This window comes from Microtus pennsylvanicus, chromosome 14 (genome assembly GCF_037038515.1).
Source record: "Microtus pennsylvanicus isolate mMicPen1 chromosome 14, mMicPen1.hap1, whole genome shotgun sequence".
NCBI classification, from domain to species: Eukaryota; Metazoa; Chordata; class Mammalia; order Rodentia; family Cricetidae; genus Microtus; species Microtus pennsylvanicus.
The window spans coordinates 39483892-39506525 of record NC_134592.1 but is presented as its reverse complement, the minus strand read 5'-3'; the positions used below and the strand labels follow the sequence as shown (position 1 = coordinate 39506525).

General features: G+C 44.1%; 1 protein-coding gene across 7 annotated transcripts in view; it reads left to right on the top strand.

The window, feature by feature from the left end:
- Positions 1–22634, top strand: part of Syne2 (spectrin repeat containing nuclear envelope protein 2) — a 297565-nt gene that overhangs the window by 33268 nt on the left and 241663 nt on the right. For all 7 annotated transcript variants that reach the window (XM_075947894.1, XM_075947893.1, XM_075947890.1 and 4 more), the window contains exon 2: positions 6173–6299. In XM_075947894.1, coding sequence (XP_075804009.1) covers positions 6221–6299 — 79 coding nt within the window. In that variant the 5' untranslated portion in view covers positions 6173–6220. The remainder of the gene's footprint in view (positions 1–6172; positions 6300–22634) is intronic.

Sequence of the window (22634 nt, the reverse complement as noted above, 5' to 3'; positions counted from 1 at the left end):
AGCTTGGAAGAGCAAGGAAAAGAAAGTTTCCAAGAGAGAACTGGAGAGAGAGGACTAGGGGGAGGGCTGGAGAGATGGCTCAGCGGTTGAGGGCGGGCGCTTGCTGCTGAAAGAGGACCCATGTCTGGTTTCCAGCACTCACTCCACGTGGTGCATAACAACCTGGCCACCTGTATCTCATCTCCAGCTCCATCCCGCACCTCTGGGCTCTGGGAGACCGCACTTGTGTGCCTGCCTGTTTGAGCACACACCCACAGTTAAAAATAATTAAAAGAGTTTCTGAGTGGCTAAGGTGGAACCTATTTTGAGCTGCTCGTTAGATCTCAGACCCTCACCTCCAGTGATTCTGGTTTCTTCTCCAAAGTCCTTCAGTCTCTCTGGAGAGTACTTCATTCCTTCAGGTGATCCTCCCCACCTGCTTCCTCCTCCTCCCCAGCCCCAACTGGTCACTGTTCTTGGGGTTCTCCCAGTGCATCCTGGGAGTTTTCTTTTCTTTCCCTGTGGTTGAGCCCCAGCCTGCTTCTCACGTTCTTGGTGTTCTGTTTTCCAGACCCCAGTCCTTCTTGGTTTACGTTCTTCTTTTGCTGGAGCAGCCCTTTTAGTAGCTCCCAATACAGATTATAGTTTGGGAAAGCTTCACTTAGAGGTCTATTAACATACAGTTTACCGTCATAGCCTTCTCAATGCAGAGTGCAGTGGGGGGAGGCACATACTCGTTTCTGGTGTGACCATCACCAACCACACCCATCTCTAGAGCCAACCTGTCTTGCAAAACTGAATCTCTATCCACTGAAATAGTTTTGAGGCACTGAAATGGTTAACTTCTTAGCCCCACGTCTCTGAGCCCTCTGTGGCCATGATTTCACCTTCTGACTCTGAATTTTGGCTGTTTTGGGGAGTCCACTCGGGGAGTGGACTCATCCAACATTTGTGTGAGCTTTTGTCACCGCAGCGGATCCCCCACATTGCGTCTGTCAGGTCTGTTTATTTCTCTCTCTCTCTCTTACTGTTGTGAGCAGTTTCTAATCTTTTCTGCTGATTTAAGTGGTGCTGCTCACAAGACCCTGGGTTCAACCCCTAATATAAAACATAAGGAAGAAACAATCACAGCTTGTAATACTATATACTCTGGCGCGTCTCCTAGTCAGCAAATGCTCCCTATTTTGGAAGTTTGGTTTCAAGTGTTTTTAGAATTGCAGAAGCCACTCTCCAGAAAGCTTATCATTTCAGCAGCGTTACAGCTCTTCAGAGGTCTGGGCCATGGTCAAGGCCAACGGGAGGCAGCTCGGGAGGTGGTAGCGCTCCCTCAGGATGTGCTGATCTTGATTAAGTGGGTGGTGCAGGGGCACTGTTGGTGCGGGGACACTGTTGGTGCAGGGACACTGTTGGTATGGGGGTACTGTTGGTGCAGGGGTCCTTTTGGCACAGGGGCAGTGTTGGGTGTGAGAATTTTGTTGTGGAATCCTAATCCAGCAGCATCTGAACCTGAGCACTGTGACCTGCTTGAGTGCAGTGAATTGGTAGGTCGAGCCTCCGGGTCTCTTCTGGTTGCCATGAGAATAAAGTACCTGGGAGGAGATAATAAAGTACCAGCTCTGGAAACTTGGACCCGTTACTTCTGATCCAATGATGACTGCAGGTTAAAGGGACAGGATATTGATTGGAAAAAAATGGCTGGGTATCATGGTGCATGCCTGTAATCCGAGCCCTTGACAGGCAGAAACATGAGGATTGCTGCAACTTTGAGCTTAGCCTGGTCAACAAAGCAAGTTCCAGACCAGACAGGGACACATAATGAGATCCTGTCTTAAAACCAACTGATTAGCCCCGGAGATGATAGAAAAAGATGAAGAACTCTATGGCCCACGTGTCATTATTGTTTGATCGTGAGCTTGTAAACAGATTCAATTTAATAACTGTGAGTAGCTGAGAGTAGTCTTATCATTTATCAGGTGGATCTCTGTGAGTTTGAGGCCAGCCTGGTCTACTGCGGGAATTCCAGGACAGCCAGAGATACACAGAGAAATCCTATCGTGAAAACAAAAAACAAACAAAAACAAAAAAACAAAACAAAAACAAGAAGAAGAAGGAGGAGGAGGAGGAGGAGGAGGAGGAGGAGGAGGAGGAGGAGGAGGAGGAGGAGGAAAGAAAAAGAGTAAAAGGTTTTCTTTTCACATGTCATTTTTTTTTTTTTTTTTGTGACAGGATTTCTCAGCTTAATAACCCTGACTGTCCTGGAACTCACTTTGTAGACCATGCTGGCCTTGAACTCAAGAGATCCTGCTTGCCTCTGCCTCCCAAGATTTTAGTTGAAAACATTGTAGCCTTTCACAATCCGGAGTAAAGATCAAGACTTCTTTTAAAAGGGGAACTTCACTATTGTTTTGAGGTTTTAGAACCACTACATGCTGTAGTATTGCATAGGCAGCCACAGTCATTTAAAAATAACTTCTATTACTTATGAAAGTGTGGCTGTCGCTTTACGTGACTCATAAAGACAGAATTCCACAGCTTTCTGCTCAGTCTTAGTCACTTTAATGCCACGATATTAATTTTTTTATCCGAGTTTCTATGATGTCCCTGAAGAAGGTTCATTATTCTCTTTTGTGAATAGTCTCAGGGATTTAAATCATAATGCTGGCTTTATCTCATAGCTGTGGTCATGTTTACTAGGAAGGAAAGATGAGGCTGTACCCTCCTCACCTCCCATGCACCCCAGGAAGCAACCCTCTGCTCTCCTTCAGGGGAGTCAGCCCCCTGGCAGCCAAGTCTGGGAAGTTTCGTAGGCAGACTCTTGGGACTCACAGCCAAGGCCGCACACCTTTTTGCCTTCTCAATTCAAATCCTGAGAAATCCCTCAAAGCTTTCTTCTCTCCTCGCTCCCGTGTCTCATGGGCCCCATGTGACAAGTAAATCCCCCCCTGGAAATGCCATCTCTTCCCCATTGTTTGTCGTGAAGTATGTGTTGTGACTATCATCAGGCCTTATCTTTGGTCACATCCCTGTGACCGCTGTAGCATGTCTTCTAAAATCATGCCTATGAGTTTCCATATACTGGCGCATGCACAGCCCGGCAGGTATAATGGAAGTCTGAGGCTAGCTAGTGGGAGTTGGCTTTTCCCTCCGTGTGAGGTTTTGGAAGGAAACTGATTGTTGGGCTTGACGGCGAGAGCTCTAACCCGCTGACCCATCTCTCTGGCTCTGTCACCTAGTTTGATAACTCATCGTACTAAGTAAGAAAGAGTTGCAGCCTTTCTTTGGGCTGCCATCAGCTCCCAAATCACGACATGGAGGCTTATTATTACTTATGAGTGCTCAGTCTTTTCTTAGGCTTATTCCTAGCTAGCTCTTAGAACTTAAATTAACCTGTTTCTCTTCATCTATGTCTTGCCTCGGGGATTTTTTTACTCTTCTTTCCTTCTGTATGCCCTACTCTGTGTCTAACTGGCTGGCAGCTGGCTGGCCCCTGGGCGGCTCCCTCTTTTTCTCCCTCATTCTCCCCTCTCAAGCCTAGATTTCTCCTCCTGTGTGTTCTCTGTCTACCAGCCCCACCTATCCCTCCACTGCCTAGCTATTGACTCCAGCTTTTTATTAGACCAATCAGGTACTTTAGGCAGGCAAGGGAAAGCAGCAACACATTTTTATATAATTTAACAAAAGCAGCATAAACAAATGTAACACATCTTTGCTTTGTTAAACAAGTGCAACATAAACGCAACATACTGTTACGTAGTTAAAGTAATATTTCACAACAAGACAGTATTTAGGACAATAATCAAACACTTGCAATTCTTTAGTCTTCAGAGTTGTTATTAACTATTGTTAATAACTATTGTTATTATTACTTCAGGGTTTGTTATACAGCCCAAGCTAGTCTTGAATTTGCGTTCCTCATGCTGCTGCCTCTTGAGTCTTGGGCCTACAAGTGTGTGATAAAATTCTTGGCTTTTGGACTGACTTTCTTTGATTTTGAGACAGGGTCTGTATCCCAGACTGGCTTCAAATTCACTATATAAGCCAAGAGTGACCTTGAACTTCTGATTCTCCTGCTTCTACCTATTCTGGGATTATAGGTGCACACCATCATGTTTGATTGGGTAGGGTGCTGAGGCTTGAACTCTGGGCTCCATGCACACAAGCCAAACACTACTAACTGAGTCACCTCTCCAGCCACCGGGATTCAACTCTTGGTTCCATTATTTATTAGCTGTGTGTCCTTTGACAATCTATATCCTATTTACGAGTCTTGGCTTTGTCTTGTCAAAGGGGAACATTATGGTCCTTTATACAGCTGTTATAATGAGCTGAAGACTCAAAGTGCTTAGAGCAATGCCCATGCTTAAGGCATATAGTAAGTGCTACAAATGCGGGTGCTATTCTTATTATTCCTTCCACCCTCTTTTAACATAGTCCTGGCATGAAACAGTACAGTGGTCACCATTAGGGAATTCATTTGGAATTCAGTTTTCTCTTGTTAGAACGAAATGACACTTTTTCTCTACTTGGGCCGTGGGAGCTGTAGGATAAGGGAAGGGGTAGTGGAGGGCCTCGTTATGTTCACAAGGCTGAGAAAACCTGTTCCTTCTTGGCCATCAGGGTCCTGGTCCTGTGAGCTAATGAACAGCGTTTCCTTTTGTTAGTCTGAACCAACTCAGCAGAGCAGCGTGGTAACCGCAGGCTGTTCCTGACGGATCTCAATTGAGGAGAAACAAATTAATTATTAACAGAGTGTATGTCTTAGGTAAAATCTTTAACATAGTGGTCCACAGAAGAGAGACTGATGGGAGGGTTTGGATAATAAACACCAGAGAATAAAGGATGGGAAGGGTTTGGGACTGTGTAATGATTTTTATCCTTTGCATATTTTAGTCTGTTTAATATTTAATATGCCCGACGAGCTGTTAGCCTCAAACTTATTTTTTAGTTTTCCCTCCAACATTTTCTTATAAGGAATTGGTAATGTATATCAAAGTTAGAGAATTTTGATTATATTTAATATACGGAGTCCTCCTTTCTTTATAGTCTTGGTGATTAAGCCCAGGGCATCAATTTTATGCTAGGGATGAACTCTGCCCCTGAGTTACACCCTCAGCTCCAATGTGCAGATTCTTTCGTGCGTGTGTGCGTGCATGCATGCATGTATGTGTGTTTTGGGGGGGGGGTAGTGTTTCGAGACAGGATTTCTCTGTGTAGCCTTGGCTGGCTTGGAACTTGCTCTGTAGACCAGGCTGGCCATGATCTCAGAGATCCGCTCGTTTCTGCCTCCCAAGTGTTGAGTTTAAAGGTATGCTCCGCCACCACCCAGCCCCGATAGCAGATTCTAACATTAACTTTTCACTTACTCCCTTTCTCATAGAACCCTATATAAGTTTCCTGTTTGATTAGTTTGATTCTGGTTATTTGATGATCTGGATGAGAGAACTCGCCTTTTATTCTCAGTCTGCAGAAGTTGATAGTGATGCCCATGTACACAAAACAATGGTTTTTAAAGGGTTATGGGTTGTGAATTACTTTTATTGGGAGAATTCTCCAATGACAGAGGAGGCTCAGTGATAGAATACATGCTTGGATGATGTATGAGACCCGATTTCAGTCTCCAGTACTAGAAAAGAATGACTCAAGATGGAGTTAAGAGAGAAGTATAGAAGAAGAAGTCCTTGGGAAAATAATGTAGCACTCTTCAAGACTCTGGCTATTCATGGTTTTAGTTTCACTTTGCCGGCTATGCAGGCTCAGCCTTACTGTTTCCAGTAAGCGGCAACATTTATGGCCTGCAGAAGGAACCCAGGGAGTTCAGAAGTTTTAAAGAGAAACCCTTGTGAGCTGAAGGCCAAAGATAGCAGTGGCTGTTGACTTTGCTCTCTCCAGCCACACTGCCGGGTGTTTCTGGATCTGAAGGGCATAGCTTCCTTTCCACATCTTGCACAGAACCAACAAGGCTAGTTCTTTTGGCATTCTGCCAGCAGCTCCAGAGCGCCTGAACAGGTCACAGGGCACAGTCCTGATGATGATTCAAGAAGGTGTGGCTACTCCGTTCATGTACTAAGGAAACCCTCCCCGAGAGCCCTCGCTCTTCGAGAGGCAGATTTGGCTTTTGCCGTTTCCTGTGTGTTTACCAGACTTGTGGAGCTGCAGAGTTATTAATGGACGTTTTATTCCTTTCTACTTTCAGTTCCCCTTAACTGAGATGGACGTGGTCTAATCTCCACCGAGTCAAAGAATGGCCACGAGCCCTGCGCTTCCCACGGAAGACGGACAGGTGTCCTTGGGCATTGACGATCTTCACTTTTCATTGCAAGGTAAGTTCAGAGTTGGAAGGAAGTGGGAAACTTACCTTCCTCTCATGCTGGGCCCTGTTGGTTTCTCTACCTCCTGTGGTTTTGAAAACTAAGTGAAGAAGCCTAGAAAGCAGTATCAGACTGTCCTTCTAGCTCAGCCCTTTGCTTTCAAGGAATCCTGGAAGGAATTGGTTACCTTTGGTTTTTTCTATATACATGTATATTTATTTGCAGTCTAAATTTAAAAACTAACCACAGTTTGCTTGGCATTGTTTCCACTTTTTGTGTCACACACACACACACACACACACACACACACACACACACACACACACAGAGAGAGAGAGAGAGAGAGAGAGAGAGAGAGAGAGAGAGAGAGAGAGAGAGAGAGAGAAGCTTTGACACACGCATCTGTATTTTGTCCTATTAGGCAGAAACTGTATTGTTATTGGTGGGTGAGATTTCAGTGATAGGAATCTCACATGTACATCCACAGCCAGTCTTCTGGAAAGTGTTTTCTGTTGCGCTTAGCCGTATTTCTGTTGCCCCTTCAAAACTTCATTAGCTAGTGAACTTTCCATCTTTGTTCTTAAATCTTGGTGTTGTAGCAAGCTGGTATAGAAGTGAGGTTATGGCAAATACTTAAAAACATTTATGAAACTCCTTTTAAAATTAACCTTAAAGTTAAGGGCAGTATGATGCACCAATTAAGATGCTTCATAAAACTGCAGGTTTTGAGTCTTTTTTTTGGGGGGGGGGTAAATATTCTAAAATGACTTTCTGATACCCTCCTTTTAAGTTTATTTTATTTTTGGAGACAAGGTCTTGTTATGTAGCCCAGGCTAGTCTCTCTAGTTTGCTCTTCCAACCTTTTCCTCTTGAGTACTGGGAGGCATGTGCCTCAAATATTTTCTCTTTGAATCTGCTTTCAATAATTAGCTTCTTGTCTTTGGGGTTCAGATGTAAATTCATATCTATTGGAATAGACTATATCTCTTTGCATCATATTTTTAAAAAGATATATTGTTTTCTGGTTATGGAGGCACACACCAGTAAAGTTGATGCCCAGGAAGCAGAAACTGGAAGATTATGGGCTAGCATGGACTACTTATCTAGACTCTGTTCCAAATAAAATCCAAGACCCTCCAAAAAAGGAACAATTTTAGTTTGTATAAAGTAAGAAGTATCTATTTGTTGGGAGGTAGTCTTTGAGATAAAAATTAAAAATCTTTCATTTTGTACTTTTGAATAATATAATCACAAGTAGCTGAAATTCAATTTTTATGTAAAGGAAAAAGATCAGTGTTCTTGTTGACACTGGCTGCAAAAAGTTGCCTGTCCTCGTGTTTCTCACGCTGGCTCTGGTCCTTTAGTAGTCATTGAATTTAGCTGAGAGACTGTGTCTTTTGACCATTAGCCCCTCATCCGTGTAATACAGATTTTAGCTGCAGCTGTGTTGAAGATGGAGGGTCACGTGACACGAAGGGCTTTTAGCAGGTGCCTGCCACAAATAGGGACTCAATAAATACAACTTCTTTTTATTTGCTTCTAATAAGTTTTTCTGAGTAGAAGTTTTGTACAGCACAGCTCTAGTAGAGGCTTCATGGTATATAAGACAAAAACTAGTAAACCAGAAGTGTGCCTACTGGTTTTTGTTTGCTATTTGCCTTCAATGGCTTCTCGTCACATGTAGGTGAGGCGTGGTGAGGCCTGTAGGTTCTCTCTACCCTGGTGCCTTTTTCTCACCCTCATCTCCCTGTAACTCACTCCACATCTGCCTAAGAAGCTGTAGTCCTCCCTCCCATGTGCTCGGTGTAGGATGCTTCCTCTAGGCTGGGAGAAGTTCAGCTTATCCATCTCAAGGCCAGCTGGCCTTGGCCTTCTCCGTAAGCTGCCCCCCGCCCTTCCTCCTCTTCGATTACCCCTTTATCTCTTTGAGACCTTGTAGATTTGTGATTATTATACTTAATAACACTTCCTTGCCACAGATGGGCTTCCTGAGTTCTGTGTAGCGCCTCCAACTTACCAGTTTTTTTAAAAATATTTATTTATTTATTTTGCCAGTGTTCTTTATGCAATGCCACTTGGTCCTCCCCACCTCACATCTTTGCAGAACAGAGATGCTGTAGCTCGGGACGATGTCACTGGAGTCCCGCAGCTGGTGAGCAGCTGCGCTGTTCCTTGCTTTTGCTCTGCACCCTTCTGGCCTGCTGAAGAACAAAGTAAATGAGGGAATTCGGCTCATGGTTTTTCTCTGGCTGGTTTTAAATTGGAGACTTAACTCTGTTCCATCCACAGCACTAGAATGTGGATAGGGGATTTCAGGTTCCTAGGTTGCCTAAAATAACAAATTACTGAGAAATGTGTGATTTTTGTATAACGTGCTTTGAAGTGTATGGTTTACTTTTCAATAGGAGACGAGGATGGGCTAAGTAGCAAGGGGAAGTGATGCCTGTGTTCTCTGGATCATTTGCTTGCGTGATGGATGCAGAGGGTTGTGTCGATGCTTTGCTTCATGGGTAGGAGAAGCAGAAGGACATCATGGTATCATCATGAGTTCACGTTAGCCAGGGACACTCAACATACATACATGCACATTGCCTAGACTTTCCAGTCTAAGCAGGATGAAGACAACACATGGAATGACTCTGTGTCCCAAGCCTAGGCTCCATGTCGTTTGCATGTTTATGAAGGTTCTTCCAGCCCCAAATGACCCAGATGAAGGGAGGGCAGGGCAGGGAAGGGGGAGGAACTTGCATGTATCAAGTTGTGAAGGCAACTTTGGTATCACAGTAGGATTATTACTTGTTTGGGCAGCAAATATGTAGATAAAATGTTTCCATAAAGTTCAACTTAGCTGAAGGCTGTTAATAAGAGCCATAAAAGCATTTGAGGGGCCAGCACGAGGGCTCAGTGGTTAAAGGCAATTGCGGAGCAAGCCTGGTGACCTGAGTTTGATCCCTGGCATCCAGGTTGAGCTGGAAGGAGAGAACCGACTCCGTAAAGTTGTCCTTTGATCTCCATAGGCATGTCATGGCACGTGTACACAATACGACAAGAGTAATATTTTTTAAAATATTTATTTATTTATTATGTATACAATAGTCTATCTGTATGTCTTCAGGTCAGAAGAGGGCACCAGACCTCATTACAGATGGTTGTGAGCCATCATGTGGTTGCTGGGAATTGAACTCAGAACCTTTGGAAGAGCAGGCAATGCTTTTAACCACTGAGCCATCTCTCCAGCCCCAACAGTAATATTTTTATTTACTAATAATAATTAATTTTAAAAACATTTGGTTTCTTTTCTGATGTAAAAGGCCTTGTATTCTCTTAGATTTTGTGCTTGCTAGTACTTTACAGTTAAAGGAGGAGGAGACCTCTGTAACGTGGGGGCACAGGGTGCTGTTCACAAGGAAGTGTGCTTTCTTTCCTGTTCATTTAGAACCTGTCTCAGAGGCAATAGAGACAGAATAATCAGTAGAATGGCCCGATTAGGCCACAATGTTTATTTTGTTGTAAAACAGACAAACGCTTATTTAAGGTGAGGAAAATTTGGTCATGCCTTGGTGCAGAAATCTGTACAGGAATGTGGTAACTCATAGAACAGAACGGTAAGCAGTAAGTACCGGACAGCCAGCCTCCCTCCCTCCCTCCCTCCCTCCCTCCCTCCCTCCCTCCCTCCCTCCTTTCACCCTTTTTCTTCATTCATTCATCCTTCCCTACTTTCCTCTGTCCCTCCTTTCTCCTCTTACCCTCCCTCCTCCTTTATTTCCCTCTCTTCCTTCCTTTCTTTTTTTTTTTTTTTGGTTTTTTGAGACAGGGTTTCTCTGTGGTTTTGGAGCCTGTCCTGCAACTAGCTCTGTAGACCAGGCTGGTCTCAAACTCACAGAGATCCGCCTGCCTCTGCCTCCCGAGTGCTGGGATTAAAGGCATGCGCCACCACCGCCCGGCCTCCCTTCCTTTGTTTTCTCTTTTCCATTCTTCTTTCCCTTCTTCCCCCTCTCCCTTCCTTCTCCTTCTCCCCTTTCCTTCATCCTCCCTTTCCCCTTCCCACCCTCCAGTGTCTCAGTGTGTAGCCCAGGCTGAGCTGGAACTCACTGTATAGAACAGGCTGGTCTCAAATTTGTGGGCCATCCTTTTGACTTTGGTTTGGGAATACTGGGATTACAGGAGTTTGGCTTGATTTCTGAAGAAATTTTTGAGAGTTTTCATTTTTTATTTTGTTTTGACAAGTCTTGTTATGCAGGCCTGGCTGGCCTAGAACTTGCCATGTCGAACAGGGCCTTGAATTCAGAGATCCACTTGTCTCTGCCTTCCAGTGCTAGCGTTAAAGGTGCGTGCTATTGTGCGTAACTTGAGACACAGTTTGCTTTGTCTGTCTTGCAAAGGGAAGAACATTGAGGTGTTCAAATGTCTAGGGACAGGATGGAATGGTGGACACAGACATGAGGCACTGACTTTACAGTGTGAGGGATATTGGCTTCCCAGGCTGGCTCAATCATGAGAATTCTTTTGGTTAAGGTGCTAGGTTAATACCAAACCCTTTGCCCATGCAAAGCACTCACTTCACCACTGTATCACCTGCCTAGTCTCTCTTGATAAATTCCAAAGGGAGTTGGAGGCAAGGTTGAACTGTTTTGAATATTTCCCATCTTCTTTTCTGAAATTGTTAAATTATTTTACACTGAGCTAGCAGATATAACACACAGGCCCCGAAGGATACTATAGCATCATTGTGTTTTCACAAATAGGGTAGGCCAGTGCTTTAAAGAAAGCGTCTAGCCCCAGAATGTTCTTAATTAGTCAGAGACCTAGGGAGGGACCGTGTTCTGTTAGTTACTTCATCCACTGCGAGAGGAATTAACGATCATGTGACCAGGCTGGGTACTGCTGCGTCTTCAGCTGTCACCGAGGACCTGGGTGAACACACATCAGCCCAGTTAGTTTGCCATCTATGTTCATATGTTTTATTTAGTACCGTTATCATCTAGATGACATATTATAAAAGATTAAAAACATCTACTCCAGGGTTGCTCTAGGACTAGGTAGTGAAATTTGATCTTTGCTTCTAGATTATTACTCCATTTAAATGGGTTCATTATTGACCGAATATTCTTCTGGAGAGAAATTTTCTATGTCTGTCGGTCTGTCTGGTCTGTCTTTTTCTTCTCCTCCTACCCCCAACAGTGTAGCCCTGACTGTGCTAGAACTCACTGTCTAGACCAGGCACGCATCAGACTCACAGAGAGCCACCTGCCCCTGCTTCCTAAGTGCTGGGATTAAAGGCGTGCACCTTTCCATGTATTTTTTTACTTCTAGTAACATTAATGTTTACCCAAGTTAAGATAACATAATTATGGCTAGGTGGGAATAAATGTTGAAACTGAACAGGCACATCAAGAGTTCAAGACCAGCCTGGGCTTCATAGCAAGACTACCACAAAAACAAAGACATAAAATGGTTTTTTTTTTCATACCAGAGGAGAAATTAGTAATTTGTGTTTAGTGGGAGAGGTTGTAAAGTTCGATAATGAGATGGATGGTTATTTTTTCAAAATGACTTATATTCATTCATTCATTCATTCATTTCCTGTATGTGTGCACGTGCATGTGTGCCGTGGCCCCCGCGAAAGCCACAGGCCAGCCTTTGGGGGCTAGTTCTCTCTTCGCACCCTGTGGGTCCTGGGGATCAAACTCAGGTTGTCAGGGTCAGTAGCTGGCACCTTTACCCACCGAGCTATCTTGCCAGCCCTGTGGTATTTAATTTTCAGTTGGTGCCTGTCAAGAGCCAGCCATGTGCAGAGGCTAGGCATTGATGACATAGACAGAAATGGGCTGAACACCTTGTGGCTCGTGGCATCTGGTGTCTTTCCGCCTGCAGACATCTGGCGGAAGTGACGTCCTTAGGATAAGTTAGGTAGGTGTTTAGCTGTCCAGGGTCACCATCTTAGTTTTGATGTCAATCATACAAATGCAAAGCAGGACCAGAAACGTCTGGGTTATCTTTTGATGTTTCAATAAGGGATAAAAAAAATCTAGTTTATAAAATATATTGATTACGGACTGAGTTATATATTCCTTCCATTATTGAAAAAAAATCAGATTGGGTCTGGAATACAGTTCAGTTGGGATAGGACCTGCATGACAGGAATGAAGCCCTGGGATGGAGCCCTAGTACCACAGAGGCTATACAGGTGGTACACGCCTGTAGTTTCAGCACGTGGAGGTGGAGGCAGAAATTCAAGATCATTCTTGGCTTTGGATGTCGCTTGCATCAGTAATCTTTCTGAGTCTTGAGAGTGTTTGATAGACACCTTGCATAGGGTGTTCTCATATTGTCATTGCAGCGAAGTTCCGGAATTCGCAAAGCCTCCAGTAAACAATGTATAACAAAAAACTTAGTGGTTGTTCCAGTATTCAAAACCAAGGGTTAAAGCCACCAAGATGGCTCAGGTAAGGGTGCCTATCACCAAGCCTGATGACCTGATTTTGGCTCCACTCCCGCAAGTTGTTCTCCGACCTCCATGCATGCATTGTGTCATGTGTACACGCACATGCGCAAATAAATAAATGTAATTTAAAAAAAAGCCAAAAACCAAACTCCCTCTAACAAAAACAAAGGTCTCTAAAGCCCTCGATAGAGTTGTTCCGTGTGCGCGGTGCCAAATAGGATGAAAGCAGTGTGGGTGAGCGCGGCATGAGGGGGGGTGGGAGGTGGCGCGGCATGAGGCAGGGAACGCGTGCTGTGTTTCTGGGAGAAAATCTGCTCTACCTTAGGGCTGTGAGAGTGAACTCCCTATGTCTGAGAAGAGAAACAGGATCCGTGGGAGGTTCTGGGGAATATTTCCGTTCATGACGAGCGAAGAGGAACAGAAGATAGGTGTTCGCAAATACCAGTTTTTCTTTGCTGACTGCTTCGTACTGCTCGGTTACTCTCTATAATCTCGTGGGTCTGCTTTTTGCTGGTTGGATCATTATTCTCTCCAGGGGAAACAATTAAGCTAGAGCTCCTTCCAGACTGTTAGTTTTGTATTGTAACAACAGACGACATCCAGAAAGTTTCATAATATCTTTTTTTAATGCTTGTTTGGAATGTTGTTTGCTTTGGCATCACGAAGGTTTATGATCTTAAAAATATTCTGAATAAGTGAAAAATAAAACCAAGAACTCTGGTAATGTTTGCATAATAGTGTTTTTAAGAAAAATATCCCCGCCCCCTTAGGTTCATGCTTAGCTTTGGCTTCTGGGAATTTTGGTTCTGTTTTCTCAAAGAGTGTGGAGATAAGCTTGCATTATTCTGGGTCAGTTACATTTGAAATTAGGGCAAGATAAATCCAGGGTCATTTAGAATCTTATTAAAGTGGGTTAACAAAGATCTCATTCATTGCTTATAGAAATAAAAACCCATTTTAATTAGCCCCATGAGAGATGCAAGGTTTTCTGAGCTTGCATATGTGTGTGTGTGTGTGTGTGTGTGTGTGTGTGTGTGTGTCCGGGCTGTAAATATTCAGAGCTTGAAGTAAGGAGTAAGGAAAAAATTAAACTCAAGCCGCTATCACGAAAATAGGAAATTAAGAGCTAATACAGCATATTAATTTGTATGTGCTTGATGGGTCAAGTGTGTGATTTGATGGTCTGAAATGCAGAGATAAAAAAAAAAAGTGTCAACAGTTTTCCTCATCTGCTTCTACCACTGGTGACGGTAATGTCTCTGTTTCTGTTTTCCTAAAGAAGTCAAACCACACGTGCTTGCATTGAGCATGGGAGCCGAGGTTCACAGTGTATTTGTGAACGGTGTGTATACTCATCAGTGTGTGTGTGTGCCCATGCTTGTGAATGGTGTGTGTAATTGTCAGTGTGTGTGTGTGTGCCTGTGCTTGTGAATGGTGTATGTAATTGCCAGTGTGTGTGTGCTAATGCTTGTGAATGGTGTATGTACTTGTCAGTGTGTGTGTGCATAGGCCAGAGACTGATATTGGGTCTTTTTCTTTGATCATTGTCCATCTTTATTTTCTTTAGTTAAAAGTATTTTATTTTAATTTTTTAAAATAATTTTTACATTTATTTATTGTGTATGTGTACACTCATACCACAATACCCATATGGAGGTCAGAGGAAAAATTAAGGGACTTGATTCTCTCCTTCCACCATGTGGGTCCTGGGTATCAGATGTCTTCAGGCTTGGTGGCAAGTGCCCTTGTCCACGGAGCCATCTCCCCACCCTTCACCTGGCATGTTTGTGGTCACTTGAATGTGGTAGAAAAGGGAATTTGTGAGTCATCAGACAAATGGAATAATTGACGTTCTCTACATGTATCTTTGGAGGACTTAGATGAGCAGTCTCTTCTGGATTTTAGCCTGAAGAAGTCTATGGAAGGAATCCTACTGCACACCTTGAATGCTTCCCGCCCCCTTTATAATGCAGGGGATTGTTGGGTGGATCAGGGTGCTGTATCACAAAGTGTAGGGCACCTGGCTCAAATGCAGAGTGTAGACAGCCCTCTCCATGTTTGAGAAGTGTTTAATGTCTTTCCAAACATTGGGTGTTAGCCTTTGGTTCAGCTGAGTGGATTTTTTTTAGTTTATTTTTATTTTATGTGTATGAATGGTTTATCTTTGTGTATATCTATGCACCATGTATATGCCTGCTGCCTGCAGAGGCCAGCATAGGGTGTTGGATCCCCTGGAAATGGAGTTCCAGATGGTTCTGTGCTGGGAATTGGACTGGAGTCCTCATCTCTCTAGACCTTTGAGTAGGACTTTTCATAGTAGGAATTAATTTTCCTGTTTGTATGTTTTATTGGCAGAACTTCCAGGGGGTTGGTGTTTTCAAACCAAACCATTTCCAAAGAGTGGGTGAATTCAAACTTAACACTGAGATGAACAACTGTTGATAAGCTTTGAACAACTGGAGCCGCAATGCTTGTATGCCAGCTGGATTAGATAGCAGGCAGGAACAATATGAGTGTGTGGTAAATATGTAGCCAGTTAGCTGGATTTAGTGATAGTGCTTGGTGTCTTAGGTAGGATTCCTATTGCTGTGATAAGCAACTTGGGGAGGAAAGGGTCTTTTTGGCTTAAACTTGTAGTCCATTACTGAAGGAAGACAGAACAAGAACTCAAACATGGCAGGAACCTGGAGGCAGGAACTGATGCAGAGGTGTGATACTTCCTGGATTGCCCAGTCTGCTTTCTTTTTTAAAAAAAATTTATTTTATTTGTTTTTAATTGAACTGTACATCTTTCCTCACTCCCCTTCATTTCTCTCCTCTCCCTTTCCACCCTCTCTTCTGCCCCCCACCCACAAGATCTTGTCTTTTTTTCTGTCCTAGGCGGATCCATGAATATTTATCTCTCTTAGGGTCTTCTTTGTTGTCTAGGTTTTCTAGGATTGTGACTGTTGATGTGGGATTCCCCTTTGTATGTTGTGAATTGGTAATAAAGAAACTGGCTTGGCCTGATAGGGTAGAACAGAGCTAGGTGGCAAAAACTAAACTGAATGCTGAGAGAAAAGAGGCAGAGGCAGAGAGAAACCATGGAGCTGCCGCCGGAGACAGACATGCTGAAACTTTGCTGGTAGGCCACGACCCCGTGGTGATGCACAGATTAATGGAGATGGGTTAAATTAAGATGTAAGAGTTAGCCAATAAGAAGCTAGAACTAATGGGCCAAGCTGTGATTTAATTGATACAGTTTCTGTGTGGTTATTTCAGGTCTGAGATGCCAAATGGCCAGAATGACCAAGCAGCCCTCCTTACAACAGACAGTAGGCTGGTTATTCTTTGTTTTATGTCTAAAAGTACCCACTTATGAATGCATACCTATTTTTCTTTCTGGGTTATCTCACTCAAGATGGTGTTCTCTAGTTCCATCCATTTGCCTGCAAATATTAAGATACCAGGAATTTTTAAATTTTTTTTCTGCTGAATAGTACTACATTGTGTAAATGTACCACATTTTCTTTACCCATTCTTTGGTTTGAGGGGCATCTAGGTTGTTTCCAAGTTCTGGCTATTATGAATAGTACTGCTACAAACGTAGTTGAACAAATGTTCTTAATGGTGTAGTTGAATTGAGTATCCTTCGGGTATATGCCCATGAGTGGTATTGCTGGGTCTTTAGGTAGATTGATTTCTAATTTCCTGAGAAATCGCCATACTGATTTCCAAAATGGCTGTACATGTTTCTACTCCCACCAGCAATGGGGGAATGTTTCCCTTACCCCACATCCTCTCCAGCATAAGTTGTCATCAGTGTTTTTGATCTTGGCCATTCTGACAGGTGTAAGATGGTATCTCAGAGTTGTTTTGATATTCATTTCTCTGATGGCCAAGAATGTTGAGCATTTCCTTAGTATCTTTCAGTCATTTGAGATTCCTCTGTTGAGAGTTTTCTCTTTAGGTCCGTACCCCATTTTTTATTGGATTATTTGTTTGTTTGATGTCTAGTTCCTTAAGTTCTTTTTTTAAAAATATTTATTTATTATGTATACAATATTCTGTCTGTGTGTATGCTCGAAGGCCAGAAGAGGGCACCAGACCCCATTACAGATGGTTGTGAGCCACCATGTGGTTGCTGGGAATTGAACTCAGGACCTTTGGAAGAGCAGGCAATGCTCTTAACCTCTGAGCCATCTCTCCAGCCCTCCTTAAGTTCTTTGTATATTTTGGAAAAAGAGCTTCACCAACCCACATCTGACAGAGGACTGATCTCCTTAAGTTCTTTGTATATTTTGGAGATCAGTCCTCTGTCAGATGTGTGTTTGGTGAAGATCTTTTCCCATTCTGTAGGCTACCATTTTGACTTATTCACTGTGCCCTTTGCTTTCAGAAGCTTCTCAGTTTCATGAGTTCCCATTTATTAATTGTTTTTCTCAGTGTCTATACTACTGGAGTTATATTTAGGAAGTGGTCTCCTGTGCCAATGCACTTTCTCTTCTATGAGGTTCGGTGTGGTTGGTTTTATGCTGAGATCTTTGATCCATTGGATACCTCCAACCCAGGGATGGCTCCACCCACAATGGGCTGGGCCTTCCCCATCAATTCCTGATTAAGAGAATGCCCTGCAGCCTGATCTTATGGAGTCATTTTCTCAATGGAGTCTTCAAATGATTCTAGCTTGTGTCAAGTTGACATAAACTAGTTAGTGCCATGATTTCTCTGTCTGAGAGTAGGCTTCTTCAAGGGGGACAGTTTAAGACTGATCAGGTAGCAAGCACAGAGATGACTCACTGAGTTAAGGGACTTGTGGCGAAACCTGAAGAGCTGAGTTTGATCCCCAGGATCATGCACATGCTGGGAGGAGAGAACCAACTCTTCAGCTTGTCCTCTGACCTTCACATGCATGCACGCACACACACACACCATGTAATACCAGTAGTGATTAAAACCAAAGCAAACCACAGAGGGCATCGGTGCAGAGTGGAGAAGAGCCGTCCACCATGTAATAACAGTAATGATTAAAACCAAAGCAAACCACAGAGGGCATCGGTGCAGAGTGGAGAAGAGCCGTCCAATTTGAGGTAGTAAGTATGGGACAGCTCTGAGATGGAGGCGCATAGACAAGGTGAATTCATATAAAAGAGGAAACAATCACGTGATGGGTAAGGGTTGGTCTGTGCTGATATTGGAAAGCCAGGCAAGGCAGAGATGCTTCAGGAAGAGATTCAGCAGTTCTGAGGTCAGGTGTGTGGATGGAAGCCATGCTGGGACTTTTTTTTTTTTTTAATTTTTGAGATAAGTTCTCACTCTATTGCCCAGACTAGCCTCAACCTCCCGTGTGCTGGGATTATAAGCCCCCGCTACCATGGCTGGATTGGAAGCCCTCAGTTAGGGAAGTAATATGATCTGATTTGCATTTTGCAAAAGGCCACTTCAGTGCTGCAGGGGGAGGGACCTGGGAGGATGAGGAGAGCAAGGGAGTCAGTTAGGATGCTTTTGGAGGTACTTTAGGAGAGGTATCATGGCAGTCTGGGTCAGGGCATGTATGGGATGAATGAAAAAGAAATACGTTTGGAGTTGGTTTTCTGCTTCTATCTTGTGGGACCAGGGGTCAAACTCAAGTTGTCAGCCTTGGCCACCATTGCCTTAACCCACCAAGTCATCTCACTGGTCCCTATCATGTTTTTCTTACGTATAGGTTAATTTACTCTTAAAGTTTGATTTATTTACTTGTTTATTTATAATTCAACATTTAAAATTCATTAATAATTAATTTGTCAACAAGGTCCTCTATGTAGCCCTGACCTGCCTGGTATTTACTATAGCGCAGGGTGGCTTCAAGCTTAGGACAATCCTTCTGCTTCAGTTGAGTGCTAAGGGTACAGGCATGGTCACTGTGCCTAGCTCACAACAAATACTTTTGTGCATACCTTGTGTATAAGACACTTTGCTGACTGAGCATGTGGGGTCATACATGGCACACACTTTTCAGAAGTATCTTTGATTCCAGGGATCCACCCCCACAAGTATGTCGACAGAATCATACATACAAAGTGATCTGTACTGAAAGGATGGGAGACGTACTATGGAAGAGTAAAGTTGGGGGGGGGCACCTCATTCTGACTGAGAGTTAGGGAAGGGTCCCCAGAGGAAACACTGTTAGAACATGAGCAGGGTGAGGATGGAGAAGCCGATTGGGTAATGGAAACAGCGCAGGACAGAGCAGAGGGAAGGCTGAACATGACGTCATGGAAGTGGATGGCCAGTGGGCTGAGGATCAGTGTGGAGGAGACGTGGAGGGATGACGCTCTCACTGGCTGGAAACACATGGAGGTGTGGGACCTTTTCCAAGTTCAAAGGGAGCAATTGACTGTTTGGGTAGATGCATTAACAGAACTAGTTTTGTAACCCCCACCCCTACCCCAGGCTACCTTGTGGGGTGTCTTCATGGGAACCAGTGTGGAGGCAGAGAAGAACACAGACTAAAGAATGTCATGATGATCCTGCTGAGAAATGATGGTGGCTGGATATGGAGGTGACAGCTCAAATGGAGAGGAAGGGATGTTCAAGAGGCTCCTAACAGGCACCAGGGCTTTTTCACTGACTGAGAAGAAGGGAGGAAAGAGTGAGGAAGAAGACACTGACTTCCAGGGTTATCCTTAGGCAGTTGAGTGGATGGTGGGAGGGTTCACTGACAGCAGTGCAGGGGAGGAAGGGAGTTGGCTGGAGATGACTCAGTCTTGGGAATGTTGAGTTGGAGGTGTCTGTGAACAGCTAGCTAGAGCTACCCAGATAGCAATCAGCTAGACATACAGGAGGCTCCAAATGACAACCACTTAGCTGAGGGTATTGACTTGAGGGCCATGAATCTATAAAGGCAGCTTCTACCATTGGAGTGGGTGAGACTGTTTAGAAAAAAAGAAGTGTCCAGGTAGTCTAAGACAGATAGGAAGAAGTAAGAGTGAGTCAGAGGAGGGTCTCCTGGAAGGCTGACCCACATGGACGTGGGTCCAAGAAGGGAGAGGGTGTGAAATCAGGCTGGATGCTTTCCGATTTCTAGTGAGTGCTGAGAAGGAGTCTTTGGATTTGCAGCAGGGACATTCCAGATGGCCTGTAAATGATCATCTACTCTGAGAGTAGATTAGTGAGTCTAGTAAGGAGGCTAGGACAAGGCAATGAGTGCCTTAAAGAAGTCTGGGCTTGGGGCTGGGAGCATAGCTCAGCTGTTAGAATGCTTGCCTACAGTGCATGAAGCCCCAGGTTCTATTCATAGCACTGCAGAAACTGGGCGTGGTATACACCTGTAATCCTAGCCCTCGGAAGGTAGAATCAGGGGGATCAGAAGTTCCTCAGTTATATAGCAAGTTCACGGCTAGCTTAGGAGATATATATCAGACACATCTGGATTTAAAGTTGTCTTCTAAGATGTGAAATCTGCGCTAGGCTGTCAGGCTGTCAGAGGCATAGAGAGACTTTTAATAGATGCTTCAGTGGATGAATGAATAAAAGACCTTCATCTTCTGAGGACCTCAGTCCTCATCTGTCTCCTTCCCAGACGTGCAGGATTTGGAGAATGCTGTCATGGTTCCCATCTTGAGTTCTTCCCTGGACATGATGAGCCCCAATGCAAGCCTTTATAGGCTCTCCAGATTCATATACATTAGATTAATAACCCTGTGGATTATTGCCACACTGTTCTTGTCGGCTCTTCCTTTCCTTTCCTGTTGTCTTAATAATGAACCATATGTGTAACATTGTCCAAATAGGTTTAGAGAGATAGTCCCCAAAGTGAGGTGTTTGAAGCCCTGTACTAGAGTTTCTGAGAGCCAGAACCCAGAAACGTGCTCTTGCATCCTGAGAAATGTGCCAGCTCTGGAGTGAGAATCCCTGCCTGTAACCACGGGCGGCTTGGGGCAGCCTGGGTCTTTTTGGAAGTCAGCTTGGCCATATGTGGACTGGGCCCTGGAGAAGTTCAGGCTCACACGCTTTGGCCTTCACAAGAGCTGGTTCCAGTTTTATTTGATAAGATGTAGATAAGAGGCGGTAGTAAAGAGTCAGATATGTGCATCAAAAAGTCTTTTGGTTACAAAAATAGTTGTTGGCTTGTTCCATTGATGCTTACTGAACTGTTCAGGTCTGTCAGACTCTTAGCATTGTATCAGTGCTGTGGGGATCAGTTGCTTACTCAGAGAGCCAGGAGCTATATTCCAGGGAGGGTGGAAAAGGGCTTAGTGTAAAATCTCAGGTGTTTACACAAGGGTGTGGCTCACTTCTGTGTCATCACGAGCTTGCTAGTGTCACATACAAGGGCAGCCCGCAAAGTAGCCATCACGGGCTGTCTAGTTTCCTATCAGACACAGTCCTGAAACCTCTGTGTCTGCCGTGGAAAAAGAGCAGCTCAGCCCCTCGCCCTTTCCTCGGCCACTGAACAGCTCCATTAATACACTGTGTGAGTTCCTACGGCATGCAAAGCGCTTTGCGATCCAGGAGAGACAGGAGGCAAAACCATGGGGCTGGAGAGATGGCTCCATGGTTAAGAGCACTGGCTACTCTTCCAGAGGACCCAGGTTTGATTCCCGGGAGCCACATGTCACCTCACAATTTTCTGTAACTCCAGTTCTGAGGACTCCGATGCCCACTCTGGCTTCTGGAGGGCACTAGCCATGCATGCGGTGCACAGATACAGGCAGGCAAAACGTCAGTACACAAAACAAAACAAAAACCAAACAGGAAAGGAAATCAGAAGGGATTAAATACCTAAACAGATAACCCAAGCTCTTAAACCTTTATTCAGATTTATTCTGACATAAAATTCTTGGGCTGGAGGAGCACTTACCTAGCCTGTACAAGGCTCTTGGTTAACTCCCCAACATTGAGTATGGCTGCAAATGCCTTAAATCCCAGCACTGGGGAGACAGAGGCAGGCAGGTCTCTGGGTGAGTTCAAGGTCAGCCTGGTGTATATAGGGAGTTACGTGCTAGTCAGAGCTATACAGTGAGACTCTGGTCTGTCACTGCCTACAAAAAAAAAGTTAAAAATAAAAATTTACATACCACCTAAGTCACCTGTTCGAAATGTTGACCTAGATATTCATTCGTAGAGCTATGCAGACCACCACCACCTCTGATTTTACATCTGTTCTGTCACCTGGAGAAAGTACCACTTGTTTTAGCTGCCTCGCCTCCGTGTCCATCACCCTACGCCTCGAAGACTTCCCTATTTGGGCATGTCATGTAGATGAATCTTCCAGTTTGTGATACTTTCATGATGGGTTTCTGTCACTTAGGTTTTCCATATAATCACTAATATTTACTTACATAGACTAGACACTGTTTATACCAGGAACTCATAAACAGCCCTGCAAAGGGACAGATGTCAATATTTTAATCTTTAAATACCATGAAGTCTCTGATAACTATCTATGGTGTCTTCACATGAATGCAGCGACAGGCAACTTGAAAAAAGATGAGCGTGTCTGCAATCAAATAAAGTTTTATTTATAAAGTCAGGCAGCGGGTCACATAAGCCCAGAGCACTGTAATTTCCTGACTCTAGGTCAGTAGTAAATCCTCCTAATGACTGAAGTGGGTATCGCTGTTCCATTTTACTGTGAGAAGCTATCCAGAGACCTGCCTGCCTCAGTCTCCCCATGTGCACAGCTATGGGGTCATAGCAGATATAGGATCAAATGAAGATGGCATGGCTCCAAAACTGGGGGGTTCAGTCTCAGCAGTGACTAGAGATTGGGATGAGCAGGTGGGAAACACCCCCTGACTCTGTGACAAGAAAGAAAAAAACTTGGCTGCCTTGGCTTTCCTTCAAGGTAGAGCCATGGGGCCAAGACTGAATGGCCAACTCCATGATGGTGTCAGGGGCAAGGGTACCTTAAGGCTTGTCTCCACAAGGGTCCTGAA